The sequence below is a fragment of the Suncus etruscus genome, chromosome 1, assembly GCF_024139225.1.
Source record: "Suncus etruscus isolate mSunEtr1 chromosome 1, mSunEtr1.pri.cur, whole genome shotgun sequence".
Taxonomy (NCBI): domain Eukaryota; kingdom Metazoa; phylum Chordata; class Mammalia; order Eulipotyphla; family Soricidae; genus Suncus; species Suncus etruscus.
In genome coordinates this window covers 62,143,422-62,158,445 of record NC_064848.1, presented here as the reverse complement: position 1 = coordinate 62,158,445, position 15,024 = coordinate 62,143,422, and the positions used below count along the sequence as shown (strand labels likewise).

Here is a 15,024-nt window from a genome sequence, read left to right as displayed (position 1 = left end):
TTCATTGAGAAACAGATCAAATTAAAATAATTAGAGAAAGTGCCCATTAAGACTGAGGTGGCTTTAGTACCTTAGTAGAAGCCTACCTAAGCAAACACAACCTAAGCCTATAATGTCTCAAAGTTAAGAAAGAGAAAATAGGGCCTGGAGAGATAGCACAGCGGCATTTGCCTTGCAAGCAGCCGATCCAGGACCAAAGGTGGTTGGTTCAAATCCCGGTGTCCCATATGGTCCCCCGTGTCTGCCAGGAGCTATTTCTGAGCAGATAGCCAGGAGTAACCCCTGAGCACCGCCGGGTGTGGCCCAAAAACCCCCCAGAAAAAAAAAAGAAAGAAAGAGAAAATAGGACTGGGATGTGGCTCAGCAGGAAAAAACTGGCATGTGTGAGGCCCTGGGCTCAATTCCCTGCAAAGTCAAAAAAGAAAAGAAAAAGACTGAAAACTGGGCCAGGCACCACTCCCTGTTCCAGTAGGTAAGAAGTTACCCCCTATAAAAGAAATGAAACTGGGGGTGGGTAGAGAAATGAAACATAAGAATAATTAATCACAAAGATCCATCCACATTATTACAAAGAAACCGCTTTAGCTATAACCAGGTAATTTTCTTGCTTTGCTCTCTCTTCCCTCAAGTCTTTTCACTAGGTCCTGTCACTTCTAGCTAGGTGCTGGCCTGTTGAAATTGATTTCTGATCAAGTAATTTTTTTATTTTTTGGGTCACACCCAGTGGTGTCCAGGGCTTATTCCTGTTGGTGCTTGAGGGATCATGTATGATGCTGGCGATCTAATTGGGGTTGGCTACAGGCAAGGACAATACCTTATCCCTATACCATCTCCCTCACCTTATTTTCTTTCTTTTTTCCTTTTTTTTTGGTTTTTGGGTCACACCCGGCAGCGCTCAGGGGTTACTCCTGGCTCTAAGCTCAGAAATTGCCCCTGGCAAGCTCAGGGGACCATATGGGATGCTGGGATTTGAACCATTGTCCTTCTGCATGCAAGGCAAACGCCTTACCTCCATGCTATCTTTCCGGCCCCTCACCCTATTTTCAAAACAGATATATCTGACATTTACCATTGTGTTGGCTGCAGTTGTACAAGATCATCTGATATTTGTACATACTGGAAATGATCAGACAACACAAACAGATCTAAAATTTTTCTTGTGATGATAATTTTCAAATGTGTGTATATGAAATAAATAGTTTTACTTAGAAAAAATGGGAAGAGGACAGAGAAGGGGAGAAAAAGGGGGAAGTAGGTGGGAAGAAAGCAAAGAGAGTGAGAAGGACAGAGAAAGTGAGATAGAGAAAGTTAGAGAGCAGCCATAAAGAAAATCATAAGAGAATCATTGCAGATCAGGGCTGGGAATAGATTAACTGAATGAAATTGTCCCTGATTTAAACTTTTTGTTTTTTGTTTTTGGGTCACACCTGGCAGTGTTCAGGGGTTACTCCTGGCTCTATGCTCAGAAATCGTCCCTAGCAGGCACAGGGGACCATATGGGATGCCGGGATTCGAACCACAGGCCTTCTGCATGAAAGGCAAATGCCTTATCTCCATGCTATCTCTCCGGCCCCTGATTTAAACTTTTAATGTCTATCTGATTGGCAGTCCTCAGAGATGCAACACAGTACTCTTAACTATAGTTTCATGTTGTATTTTCCATTTATTCAAATAAACTTAAAATTTCTTACTAGAACATTTCCCTCAGTTTCTCCTTGAATAACCACGTCCAAAACTCAATACATATGTCCATATATTTGTGCAACTATTATTCCTACTGTGTTTTTTAAAATATTTTACCACTCTAAAAAGAAACCCCATATCCATTAACCATCATTTCCTTGCACCTCAAGTTTCTTCACCATAGGAACAGCTGGGACCTTTTCTGTGAATCTAAGGTATTCAGTGAATTTAGGAATGAGACAGGGCAGACCTTGAGGGTAGTGGGCTGAGTAATGTAAGTCAGACAAAGAAGAAGAAAAATATCCTATAGTTTCATAAGAACAAGGAAGGTAACTAAAGTAGAACAAAAGCAAACTTAGAATATTAAGAATAAAATGGTCATCAGGAAGAGAAAGTGTAAATCAGGTAAAAAGGGATCAATTGTTGTTAGAAGATAGAAATGACATTTCATGACAATACAGTACAGAGTATAAAGAGATGTTGCATTATAAAGTTGTATCCCTAAAGCTTAACTAATAAATAGACCAATGTTAGGTCATTACAAATCTTTTGGGCTGTTGAGCCACACATGCTATTCTCAGGGGTCATACCTGGCAGTGTATGAGTGTATGGGGGAATCATATGTGGTGCCAGGGATGGATCCTGGGATGAAATTGTGGTCAGTTGTACTCTGACTCTCAATAAACAATCTTAAAAATAAATATCCTCAGGACTCAGAGAGACCCAATGTGCAGTGTTTCCCACATTTCAGTGCTTACAATAATCTATTCTAAATGTCATGTGTGAATTAATGTATTACCTCAATTCTGGCAATAAAATCCACGAGAAGATACCATGTATGATAAATGTGGATACTAAAACGTGTACACACACACCCACACAACCACACACACACACACACACACACACACACACACACACACACACACACACGGGTGGCCTGGGTGACTTGCTCAGGATTTTTTTTAACTACCTCCTTACTTGAACTGAATAGCTGGGGGAATGAAAACTTCTGCTAGGACCTACAGATCATGATTCAATCGCTTAAAATGAATCAAAGTAAACTGATGTAGCCAGCAACGCAGAACACAATAGCATTCTCCGACCCTTTTGATTTCCTTTTTTGGTTTTGGGCACCGTACCTGGCTCTGAACCCACTCTCCAAGCTGAGGGTGGAAGAGATGGTGTAGAAATAGATGTAGGGGATTTGGTTTGGAGGGTTTGAGGGAATTGGGAGTGTGGTGGTGGGGTTTGGGGATAGTTTGTGCTACTTCCATAGAACACCTTAGGCAAGTACTTAACCCTAGAATTCTATCTCTCTGGCACCTCTGACAGCTAAACTCAGAACCCAATTACAGCACAGCGAGTTACCAAATCAGGTTCGAACACAATTCCTGAGTCCTCAGGGTGTTGTTGCCAAACACGAGCAACCTTCTTGAGCTCAGCTGGCGTGGTTGGTTGTTCATGTTCTTCCGAGGCGGGCACCTCCACAAGTTTTGGCACTGAACACGCTGATGATCCCAGCCAGACTCCAAGCAAGAGCTTAGACTTAGAACTCGGGGTTGCTTCCACCCGGAGTTGGGATGAACCCCCTCTCCCTCCCTCGGGGTGCTCGAGGCCCTGCGCCTTCCCCGCACACCTCTAGCCTGCCTGCGTCCCGTCCCGCTATCCGCCAGAGCCCGAGAGGGGGCACTGCTGGGTGGAGGAGCTCGGGATCGGGTCCCCACCGCGCCCCCAAACCCAGCCCACGGGGGGTCTCGGCTGAGGGGGCGCGCCCCTTGGCTGACAGACGGACAGCACAGGCCTCGAACCCGGGTCCAAGGCCGGGAGAAAGAGTCAAAGATGGGGGGGCCTTGACCGCCCCGGCCTAGCTGCATAGCACAGACCCCCCCTTGGCGCCTCGAGGTCATCGCACTCGAGCGGGTCTCGGGGGTCGCGCGTCCCCCCACGTCCCCCTGCCCCGCGCCATCTTGGAGCGCCGACACGGCCGCTCGGGGCTGCCCGGCCCCGCGGCTCCCACAGAGACTCACCAGCGCTGCCCGGGGCCAGCGCCCCTGCCACGCCCGCCGCCCTCGCCGCGGCCAGCAGCAGCAGCGGCGGCAGCAGCAGGGAGGCCCGCGCGGGCGCCATCGCCGAGCCGGCTCGGACGGGGCTGGAGCGGCGGGATGCTCGGACCCAGCCAGCAGCCGCCGCCGCTCCCCGAGGCCCCGCCCCCGAGCCTCGGGGCCGCTCTCTGATTGGCTGTCTCGCGCTCACGCCCCGCCCCTCGGCTGGAAGGCGTTTCCCAAAATAAACCTCCAGGGGGCGGGAACGTCCCGGGACCCTCTTTGGCCTTTGTTAGGGCCCAGCGGGGCGTCCGCTTCTCCACCGACCTCCAGGGAGTCAGAGGGTGTCGCCGCTGGAACCACCCCTAGAAGGACTGCCGCCTCCAGGGATTGCTGATGGGCTCACTGAGGCTCAGGGAGGCAGGCCCAGTTTGAGCACTTTGGGAAGTGCTCTCTGAGCTTGAGCCAACCCAGGACTAGGGGACTTGCTCCCTTCAGGCATCACTTGGACGCCTCGTCTGCCCAGATCTGCTTCCCTCACACTTTGGAAGTGCGCTGGTCAAAGCAAAAGGGCGCTGCTTCTGAACAGGTCCCAGGCACGGATTTCACTTCCAGATCCTTTTGGCACAAGGAACTCTCCAAGTGTCTTTGATGTGCTTTCAGCTCCAATTCTTCCAGGGAAGAGGGCAGAAGAGGAAGGCCCTTGTTCTTAGTTAAGGGAAAGCAAGACAGGACGTTATAGATCAGGGCATTGGAATTAGACTGAGTTTATACTTTAAAAAGTCAAGTTAGGGGCCGGAGAGATAGCACAGCGGTGTTTGCCTTGCAAGCGGCCGATCAAGGACCTAAGGTGGTTGGTTCGAATCCCGGTGTCCCATATGGTCCCCTGTGCCTGCCAGGAGCTATTTCTGAGCAGACAGCCAGGAGTAACCCTTGAGCACCGCTGGGTGTGGCCCAAAAACAAAAACAAAAACAAACAAAAAAATTAGAAAACAAAAGTCAAGTTGGATGAGCAAGGGGAGGAGTATGGTACCTTTCTGCTCACAGGTTCACCTGGATTATTGCACTTAGTGACGCCAAATTTGCTCTTATTAAAACACCGATAACTGATTTAGGAACTCACCCTATTCATTTTAATTCCATTTCAACTGACTCTGTTTACAATGACCCTGTTCCTAGACTCTAAAGTACAAGGAATTAGAAATTCAACACCTTATGGGTCCGGAGAGATAGCATGGAGGTAAGGCGTTTGCCTTTCGTGCAGAAGGTCATTGGTTCGAATCCCGGCATCCCATATGGTCCCCCGTGCCTGCCAGGAGCAATTTCTGAGCATGGAGCTAGGAGTAACCCCTGAGCACTGCCGGGTGTGACCCAAAAAAAACCACACACACACACACACACACACACACACACACAAAGAAATTCAACACCTTAATTTTGGGGAGTTGGAGAAGTATACTTTTTGATATGATAATAGATGAATATTAAGGTAACATTGTAATATGTTTATGTTTTTGGTATACATATTACTCTGTATCCACCCCTAAGGTGCTAAAATCCCACTGCCACTGGGTCCCTTCTGATCCCCCCCCTTTTTTTTTTGTTTTTGGGCCATACTCGGTGGTGCCCAGAGGTTACTCCTGGCTCTGCACTCAGGAATCACTCCTAGTGGACTTGGGGAACCACATGGGATGCTGGGGCTCGAACCAGGGTTGGCCACATGCAAGGCAAACGCCCTGCTCACTATGCTATAGCTCCAGCCCTTGATTTTCCCTATTATCTCCCCCCATACCTCCATAACCTGAGTATGTCATCAGAATCCAAGGGTTTCTATACTCAGGGTTTTGTTTATTTCCTTGCTTAGATCTTTATATACCATATATGAATGAGATCAACTGGTATTTATCTTCTCCTGGTTTATTTCACTTTATATAACAAGCTCAATTTTAGTTTTACTGGAGTAAAATGCTAAGTTTCACTTTTTCTTACAAATGAACAATATTCCATTGGAGACACACAATACAACTGGTAATAGTCCCCAAAGGAAGGACCATTCACCCTTCTCATCTCCCAGAATCATGACCTTGAAGAAGAATCTGAAGAAAAAGACAAAGAGCTTACTGATTGAGGTTAAAGGATTCTCAGTTTTTCAATAACCAGAGAGCTTGAATTCAACTCTGACTCGCAGCAATGACAGCTGCAGTCTTACGTGCAAAGTAAATACTTGAGTACTTGGATATCTTTCAGTGATAGAGTTAGAAATAATTTTATTTCCAGGTTCTTCTAGATCAGTGAATCAATGTAGTTATGCTGGTGAGACTCAGTGGCCTGGGTAGTAGATAAAATTTCTTTAGCATCCTAATGGTTAACTGGGACAGCCTTGTTAGAAGAATGACCAGCATCTAAGTTGAGATAATTCAAATTGTATATCTTTGGCAAAGTTGGGAAATAAGGAGATTGAGGTCCTTCTTGTTCAAACACTCTCTGACCTATTGTTTGGTCCTTTGGCCTTCCTGTGAGGGGTGTGTACAAAATAAACAGGATCTGGAGATTTTAATGGAATGCAGACCTCCAGAAGCAGTTAGCTTTCCCCAGACAGAGACGAGCAATGCAATATAGTAGAAATATATATATAGTATATTATAGTATATATATAGTAGAAAGAGCAGGATCTTAAGGGGTTCCTTAATTCAGTCTTCACTTCACTTCATTAACAAAACTCTGTGGTCTTCAAACTCTTGGTTTTCTAATTCCAACCTCTGGGTGAGCTGAGAAATGTTTCCTACAGATTGCATTTAATCCTTATTACTGATTACATTTCTCCATATTTTTTTCACCTCTTGTGAAGTTCCACATTTGGGGGGTGTTCACACCTGACTCTGCTCTGGGATCACATTAGGGAATTAAATAGATGCTGGGGGTTGAGCCTGAGCAGTCCCCATGCAAGACAAGCACCTTACCCATTGTACTATTAATCTGATCTTATAAAATTGTACTTTTTGCTGGAAATAGAAATACTCCATTAGAAGAGCATGTTTCCTACTGCTAAGGAATGGATGCTAAAATGGAATCTATGAAAATAGGACCAAAAGAAAATTATAGATCTATAAATAAAGTGCAATATATGAATTTAAGCAGAATTACCAAACTTGAAGGTAGCTCAACAAAATATTACTCATGAAAAGTCAAAATGATAGCACAGTAGGGAGGTCATTTGCCTTACACATGGCTGACACAGGTTTGATCCCTGGTATCCCATATGATTCACAGGAGTAATTTCTGAGTGAAGAGCCAGGAATAATCACTGAGCACCGCTGGATATGACCAAATAAAACAGTGGAAGGAGGGAAAAATTATTAGTAAATGAACTGATCTGGGGTAATTTGTAGGATAATCAGAATGCATAATTAGAATTCTAGAAAGATAAAGAAAAGAAGGGGCAGAACAAAATGGAAAACATAGTAACTGAAATTCCCCAAATTTGATAAAAAACATTTTTTATGTTTTTTATATTATTTTTATATTTTTATTTAAACACTTTGATTACAAATATGATTGTAGTTGGGTTTCAGTCATGTAAAGAACACCCCCTTCACCAGTGCAACATTCCCATCAGCAATGTTCCAATTCTCCCTCCTCCCCACCCAACCCCCGCCTGTACTACAGGCTTTCTACTTCCCTCATTCATTCACATTGCTATGATAGTTGTCAGTGTAGTTATTTCTCTAACTGCACTCACCACTCTTTTTGTTTTGTTTTGTTTTTGTTTTTTTTTTTTTTTTTTTTTGCTTTTGGGTTACAGCAGGCAGTGCTCAGGGGTTACTCCTGGCTCTACGCTCAGAAATCGCTCCTGGCAGGCTCGGGGGACCATATGGGATGCCGGAATTCAAACCACCGACCTTCTGCATGCAAGGCAAATGCCTTACCTCTATGCTATCTCTCCGGCCCTGCACTCACCACTCTTAGAACTCCAAACAGGGTAGATACAAGAAACTTCAACCTATGAGCCAAATTGTTAGACATTTAAGATAAAATACTAAAATCAGCTGAAGGGCATAAAATTACATTAAATATAGGAAAATTATGATGACTATTTCATCAGAATTTTTTTTTAATAAAATTTTTAAAATTTATTTAAACACCTTAATTACATACATGATTGTGTTTGGGTTTCAGTCATGTAAAGAACACCACCCATCACCAGTGCAACATTCCCATCACCAATGTTCCAAGTCTCCCTTCGCCCCACCCGACCCCCGCCTGTACTCTAGACAGGCTCTCCATTTTCCTCATACATTTTCATTATTAGGACAGTTCAAAATGTAGTTATTTCCCTAATTAAACTCATCACTCTTTGTGGTGAGCTTCCTGAGGTGAGCTGGAACTTCCAGCTCTTTTCTCTTTTGTGTCTGAAAATTATTATTACAAGGGTGTCTTTCATTTTTCTTAAAACCCATAGATGAGTGAGACCATTCTGCGTTTTTCTCTCTCTCTCTGATTTATTTCACTCAGCATAATAGATTCCGTGTACATCCATGTATAGGAATCATCAGAATTTATGACAGCTACTTTTAGCAGCATCTTCTGAAAATTCACAAGTGAATATTGCCTACAATATTACACATGAGTCTTCTTCCTTTATCCTATACTTCTTACAGTCAGTTATGGTGATCCTTTTGTTCATTTATCTATTATGTTTTATTTTAATTTTCCTGCTTTCCTTCCCCTTGCTGCTGATGTTGAAAATAAGGGGTGCAGCTCGAGGACACTACCTGATTCCTTACTGCTGCAAACTATTTCTCAGACTCAATAAGACTACAGTGTGGGATGAAAATGTGCCTTGGATCTCATTCCCCCCCCCCAAGACTATCTCAAAAGACTTAATGGGGTTATCTATATTTTCTTGGAATGTTTAATTCCTTAATAGTTATACATCTTAGTGTGTTTATTTCCAAATATAAAGGTAGCTCCATCCATCCCGTTTTTTAATTGTATTTTTTGCTTGTTTTGGTTCTGCTTAGTATGAAATTCTAGTAGAAAAGTCTTGCTTAGGATAAAAGCTGAGGTCAAAACAAGGGCACAGTGATTGTATAGCTTGTCATTTTTATCCCCAAATGTACCAACAATATTATATGGTAACGTTCCTTTTTTGCATAGGCACACTAAAATGGGAAATTCTTATGTATAGAAATTAAGTTCTTAACTGCTAGGGATAAGAACCCATAAATTTTATAATACAGGGGCACCTTCCACCTTGAACATATGTCATAGGGTCTTGACTTAGACCTCATGTGATTGAACATTGACCATTCAACCCCAAAACCTGGATCCCAAACTTAGAACTGGCATTGTTCCCTGCAGCAGCACCAGGAAGTAAACTACCCCTACCCCCAGGGAGTTTCTAATACCTCTCTGGTACCAACTGCCCAGGGTAGGTTTATATGACATTCTGTCGATGAGGAAACAGCAACAACTTAATCTAAGGGCAGGTTGCCCTACTTCATCACCTAACAGTGAGATGAAATAAGAAGACACTCCATCCTTTGATCTGTGGAAAAACAAAGATCACTAAATACAAAGACTGACTATAACAACTGTGACTGAGCAGAACATCTGGAACTATAAAGAAAGACTCTACCCTAGACTTCATCCTAGGTCTATGTAAAAACCAAGATCTCTAATTACAGAGAACTGACTTTGACAACCACAACTGAGCAGAACATTTCAACAAAGAACATGTCCGGAGCCTGTACTTGGTCTCATGACAGTATGTTTCAATGGTGGAGACACCCTGTATCTCTTAGGCCAAGGAAATTTCCTTTCTAATTTACCCAATACTTACTGTGTCTATGCAAAAAACAAACCAAAAAAACCTCATAAAACAAAAACCTTGCCACACCAGCCCCCTCCTTTCTTGCTTTTTCTTTTTTTCTTCTTTTAAATTTATATCTATAGCTTCTAGATAGGGCCTCCTGCTCTCCTCCTCCACTTCCTCCTCCTCCTCCTCTTCCTCTTTCTCTTCCTCCTTCTTTTTCTTCTTTCTCTTCCTCCTCTTCTTCTTCTCTTCTTCTTCTTCTTTATAGAATCATAGAACATAAATCATCTTGTTCTCCTCATATTTCTATGTCTTCCTAAAAAAAGTAGATGATACTACTTTTTGAGGTACCACAAGAGGCAAAGGAGTCTCATGAGCATTGAGTGGAAATTAAAAAATGATCAGACCTAAATACCCAACCCAAAGTCAATGACAATAGAATAAGAGACCCAAACTACAACAAGCTATACACAAAAGGAACTTGTTACACTAGCGTCCAGGAGGCTAAGGGTGGATGTATGGGATGCAAGCTGGGAACAGTGTCAGAAGGTCAACTCTGGTGGTAGCAATTGCCCTAATTCACTGTAACTATGTACCTTAAATATAACTGTGAAAGACTTGTAATTCACATGGATCTTAATAAAAAGTATTTAAAGAAAAGAAAAGAAGAGGTGCCATCACGTGCTTATGGTGCTCACTGAAGATTACCCACTTTGTTAAACTTATAGAGATGACAAACTTCATAATCTCTGGGTTTGTACCCATTGTGGGAAGTGATGCTGTGGATTAAATTCTTGGTCTCAGGCCAGGTGCTTCAACAGCCATGTTCTACCAGTGATCTTTTAAAAACGTGATTTTGTTTGCATCATTTCTGTCCTCTGTCCAAAGTCAACTCATACAGAGAAAAAGTCAAATGCATTATAATGGTTTTTCAATTTTATTTCTTTGCAGAGTATGAAGTAGTAACTCGGAGGCACCTTCCATGCAGTGCTGGATGACACCAGGCTGCCTCTGGAAAAGCTGAGGGCCACATACTGCGTTTGGATGTTCTGGAGGCTCAGGGAATGGGGTGGTGTGGAGCAGGCTATGTAGTAACAGAGATCAAGCTCAGTGCCTCCTGCATGCTCGACATATTTCCAGCCCCTTGACCTGTCCTTTCAAGCCACTTTCATCTTCTTGTCTTCCTGAAATTCTTAGTTTTGTTTTTTTTTTTTATGGACTCTAACATCTTGCTCTGTGCCTTACTTGTTGTAAGTGCCTCCAGTCTCAGCATCCTTGAACAAAATTTTAGGTACTTTTGTCTGGAATTTTCTTCTCCCAGATATATATAACTCTCAGTCTTTGTAAAGTCTCAAGTTAAAGACCTTCCTCCATTGTCTTAAAATGACAGCCTACTACACACTCCTTGCTTGTTTCATTGTTTTTCAAATGCCAAATCACCCCCTCATCCATTACAATTACTTTGATGCTGTTCTTTATTATATGACCTCCTACTCCATTTGAACAGGGACTCTTATTGAAGAATCCCTTTTTTCTTCATTTTTTTCTGCAATACTGAATTTCTGAGGAAAAGAAACTTTTTTATTAAGAATATTGTATTTTGTTCATTTTTTCAAAAATCAACTAGACTCCAGACATTGCTTCTATTAATACTTAGTGGAAATAAGACTTTGGCTCTGAATAAAAAAACCTAAATTATTTTATCATGATGAGCTGATCATCTTTGACAAGGAATAAATATTTCTGAGTTGTTTCACTAAAATTTATGACATCTGGTTTCATATGTATTTAATGGGTCAATTATACAAATATTAGCATATTTTAGACTATTTTTGATACATTTTAATTGCATCACTGTGAGATACAATTACAAAGTTGTTCATAATTTAATTTCAGTCAGACACTGTCTAACACTCATCCCTTCACCAGTGCACATTTTCTACCACCAATGTTCCCAGTTTCTCTTCTGCCCTACCTCTTGCACTCTGCCCTTGCTTGCCTCTATGTCAGACAAAACATATTAGTATATTTTATAATGCTAGTTATTTCTTTAATAAACTAAAACACATGAGAAAGGTGTTCATGTATTCAGGAATGATTTTTGAAATAGAAAGTTGACCAAGTGTTATCTTGGCAGTTTTGTCTTAAAAATGAACCTTAGATATTAAACCCTGTCAGATAAATGGTGAGCAAAAATTTTCTCCAAGTCTGTGGGTTGTCTTTTAATTATAGTCATCATTTCATTAGCAGTGCAGAAACTTACTTATTTGATGTAGCCCTATTTTTTGCCTTTGGTTGACTAATGTGATTGAGTAATTAAAGGTACCTCTAGATTTAATGTCATGAAAGGTTCTGCCTATGTTTTACTCAATATAATTTATGGTTCAGATATGATATTAAGATATTTAATCCATTATAAATCAACTTTTATGCATGGTGTTAAAAAAGGATCTGGGTTCATTTTTTTTCTCACTAACCTCTAATTGATCATTTTTAAACACCATTTTATTATTGTTGTTGTTGTTGTTTTGTTTTTGGGCCATACTCAGTGACTCTCAGGGGTTACTCCTGGCTATGCAATCGCTCCTGGCTTGGGAGACCATATGAGACACCGAGGATCGAACTGAGGTCTGTCCTATGTCAGCCACATGCAAGGCAAACACCCTACCGCTGTGCTATTGCTCTAGCCCCATTCAGCACCATTTGTTGAAGAGATTTTCCTTGCTCCACTTCATACTTTTAGTTCCTTTGTCAAAGATTAGGTCACATATACCTGTAGATATGTCTCTGGATTCTCAATGTTACCCACTGGTTTGAAGGTCCTTTTCCCAGTATCACAGTGTCTTGATTATTATATATAGTTTTATAGTCTAATTTTAAGTTGAGAAGAAAGAACTCTCCTATCTTTTTTCTTAGGATGCCTTTGGCTATGGGGGTGAAGGGTAGGATATTGCTTTATATAAATTTCAACAGTATTTGGTCTATATTTCTAAAAACTATCATGGGATTAGGGCCAGAGTGGTGGAGCAAGCTGTAAGGCACCTGTCTTGCGTGCTAGCCTAGAACGGACTGCGGGTTGATCTCCCGGCATCTCATATGGTCCCCAAGCCAGGAGCTATTTCTGAGCACATAGCCAGGAGTAACCCCTGAGTGTCACCAGGGGTGGCCCCAAAACAAAAGAAATAAAAATTATTATGGGGGGCTGATAGCGATAGTACTATAGGTAGGGCACTTGCCTTCCACATAGCCAACCCAGGTCCAATATTCAGATCACATATGGTCCCCCAATCCCTACCAGGAGTGATAACTGTACATAGAGCCAGGAGTAAGCCCCGAGTAGAGCTGGGTGTGCCCCCAAATATCATGGGCACTTTTATATATTCTTCATTGAATCTGTACAGTGCCTTGGGTATGACTGCCATTTTGATAATCCTTTCATCTAAATTCCAGACAGCAAGTGTGACTCTAAAAGCAAAATCATTTTTTTTTACTTTTCATTTTTAATTATGAGAACAAAGATGCAAAGAAAGAGGACAAGGTAAAGTTACAGTGGAAGGACAATCACCCGTAACATAATTCTCAGAATATAAGCCCACTTGCTGATATCTTAACTTTGAACTTTCAGCCAAAGAACATTAAGATAAATAAAAAAGAATCCATGTACAATTACTTTGTCCCTCAAGTCCCCAGATTGTAATACATTATAATATTTCTTAGCAGCAGACAAGGCAATCTAAAGCCATAAACTTATGTAACTCCTTAGACATTAGAGGTATAGTATTTTTTACATTTCCATGTACATGCATATTTTTTTTAATTTTTATTTTTAATTATGAGAACAAGGGTGCAAAGAAAGAGGACAAGGTAAAGTTACAGTGGAAGGACAATCACCCATAACATAATTCTCAGAAGTCCCCTTGCTGATATCTTAACTTTGAAATTTCAGCCAAAGAACATTAAGATAAATAAGACAGAATCCATGTACAATTACTTTGTCCCTCAAGTCCCCAGATTGTAACACATTATAATATTTCTTAACAGTACACAAGGCAATCTAAAGCCATAAAACTTACGTAACTCCTTAAACATTACAGGCATAGTATTTTCTTACATTTCCATATACATGCATATTAGCTTAAGTTAACTTCAAATTTTAAGTGAGTTCTTTTTAAGGATTAGAGTCAAAGGAGCACAGTAAAAATGGTGTTAGAGTGGCAATTGTTGTTTGCATAGGCCCACCAAAATATGAGGGACATGGAAAGAAATAACCTTGGCCTAAGTACAAAGAGACCAGACCCCTGAAGTTTCCTGGCACAAGACCAAGTCTAGGCTCCAGGCAAGCTAGATCGTCCAATCCAATACATTGTCTGTAGTGCCAACACACTTTTATTTTTCACACAGTCTCTGTTGTTGGTATCATGTTTCTGTAGTAAAGATCCTGGAATCTGCATATCTTACATTGAAGTCAGGATGTGGAGCATCCTCTCCTTTCACCTCACAATCAAAGGGCAATGCAGGGAGCCCTGTCCTGTAAGCAGGTCGTTGTTGTTATTAAGTCTTCTCAGTGTTAAGGGAAGTCTCTTTTGAGCAGGTCGAAGTCTGAGCAGTGTAGGTCTTCCTTGGTAGAGGATTGCTTCCAGGTGATGTTATAGACCAGCCTGGATGTTTCGTGGATGGCTTCCCTGGTTCAGGGGAAAATGGATTATGCCCTTTCTTCTGAGGTCTGGTGCCAGGTCGTTATGTCAATGTTCAGGGTGTAATGTCCCTTAAAGCAAAATCTTTTGTGGTATCAGAACCTTAGCAGAAATACATATTTGTATATTATATGATATAATGTGTCTAACTATAATAGGGTTGGAAGCATACTGTGATCAATCAGGAACAGTTTGCCTGTTTCCATTTGTTCTTCAAGAAATTCAATCATTCCGATGAATCCCTGGACAAAAGAACAGGTCTCTCTCTCTCTCTCTCTCTCTCTCTCTCTCTCTCTCTCTCTCTCTCTCTCTCTCTTCTCATGTGTGTGTGTATGTGTGTGTGTGTGTGCGTGTGCGTGCGCGCAGAGTGGGGAGTGAGAATATGAGTGAATCTGAGTCTCAGATCCTGTGAAACTCAGGAAGGTCCTACCTCACAGTTTCCCTGCACATAGCATGGGCTGAGAAGAGGATAAACGGCTATGGATATGTCCTATTTTTTTGCTTGAATACCACAGAAAGATTGAATGTATTCTATGTCCTTCAAAGAGGAAAAATCAAGGTAGGAAGAAAGGAGAGTTGAGACTCCAAAGAGACTTCAAGATAATAAGTCAAGCTGGAGAAATAAACTCTCCAGGAAGGAGGTCTGGGTTCAATCCTCAGGCCTCCTTTGCATCCCTCTAGCAGGGACTCTTCGAAATTATGCTGAAAGTAGCCCCTGAGCATGGCTGTTGTGACATTTCCTCCCCCAAACCCCAAATAAAACTAAAGCAAAATCAACCATCAAGCA

At 41.8% G+C, this 15,024-nt stretch overlaps 1 protein-coding gene across 1 annotated transcript in view; it reads right to left on the bottom strand.

Moving 5' to 3' along the window:
- Positions 1 to 5,526, bottom strand: part of RECK (reversion inducing cysteine rich protein with kazal motifs) — an 82,367-nt gene extending 76,841 nt beyond the window's left edge. The window contains exons 1-3 of the mRNA XM_049772428.1: positions 5,521 to 5,526; positions 4,272 to 4,436; positions 3,714 to 3,978 (exon numbers count right to left, since the gene is read on the bottom strand). Coding sequence (XP_049628385.1) covers positions 3,714 to 3,978; positions 4,272 to 4,436; positions 5,521 to 5,526 — 436 coding nt within the window. The remainder of the gene's footprint in view (positions 1 to 3,713; positions 3,979 to 4,271; positions 4,437 to 5,520) is intronic.
- Positions 5,527 to 15,024: the final 9,498 nt, after the last annotated feature.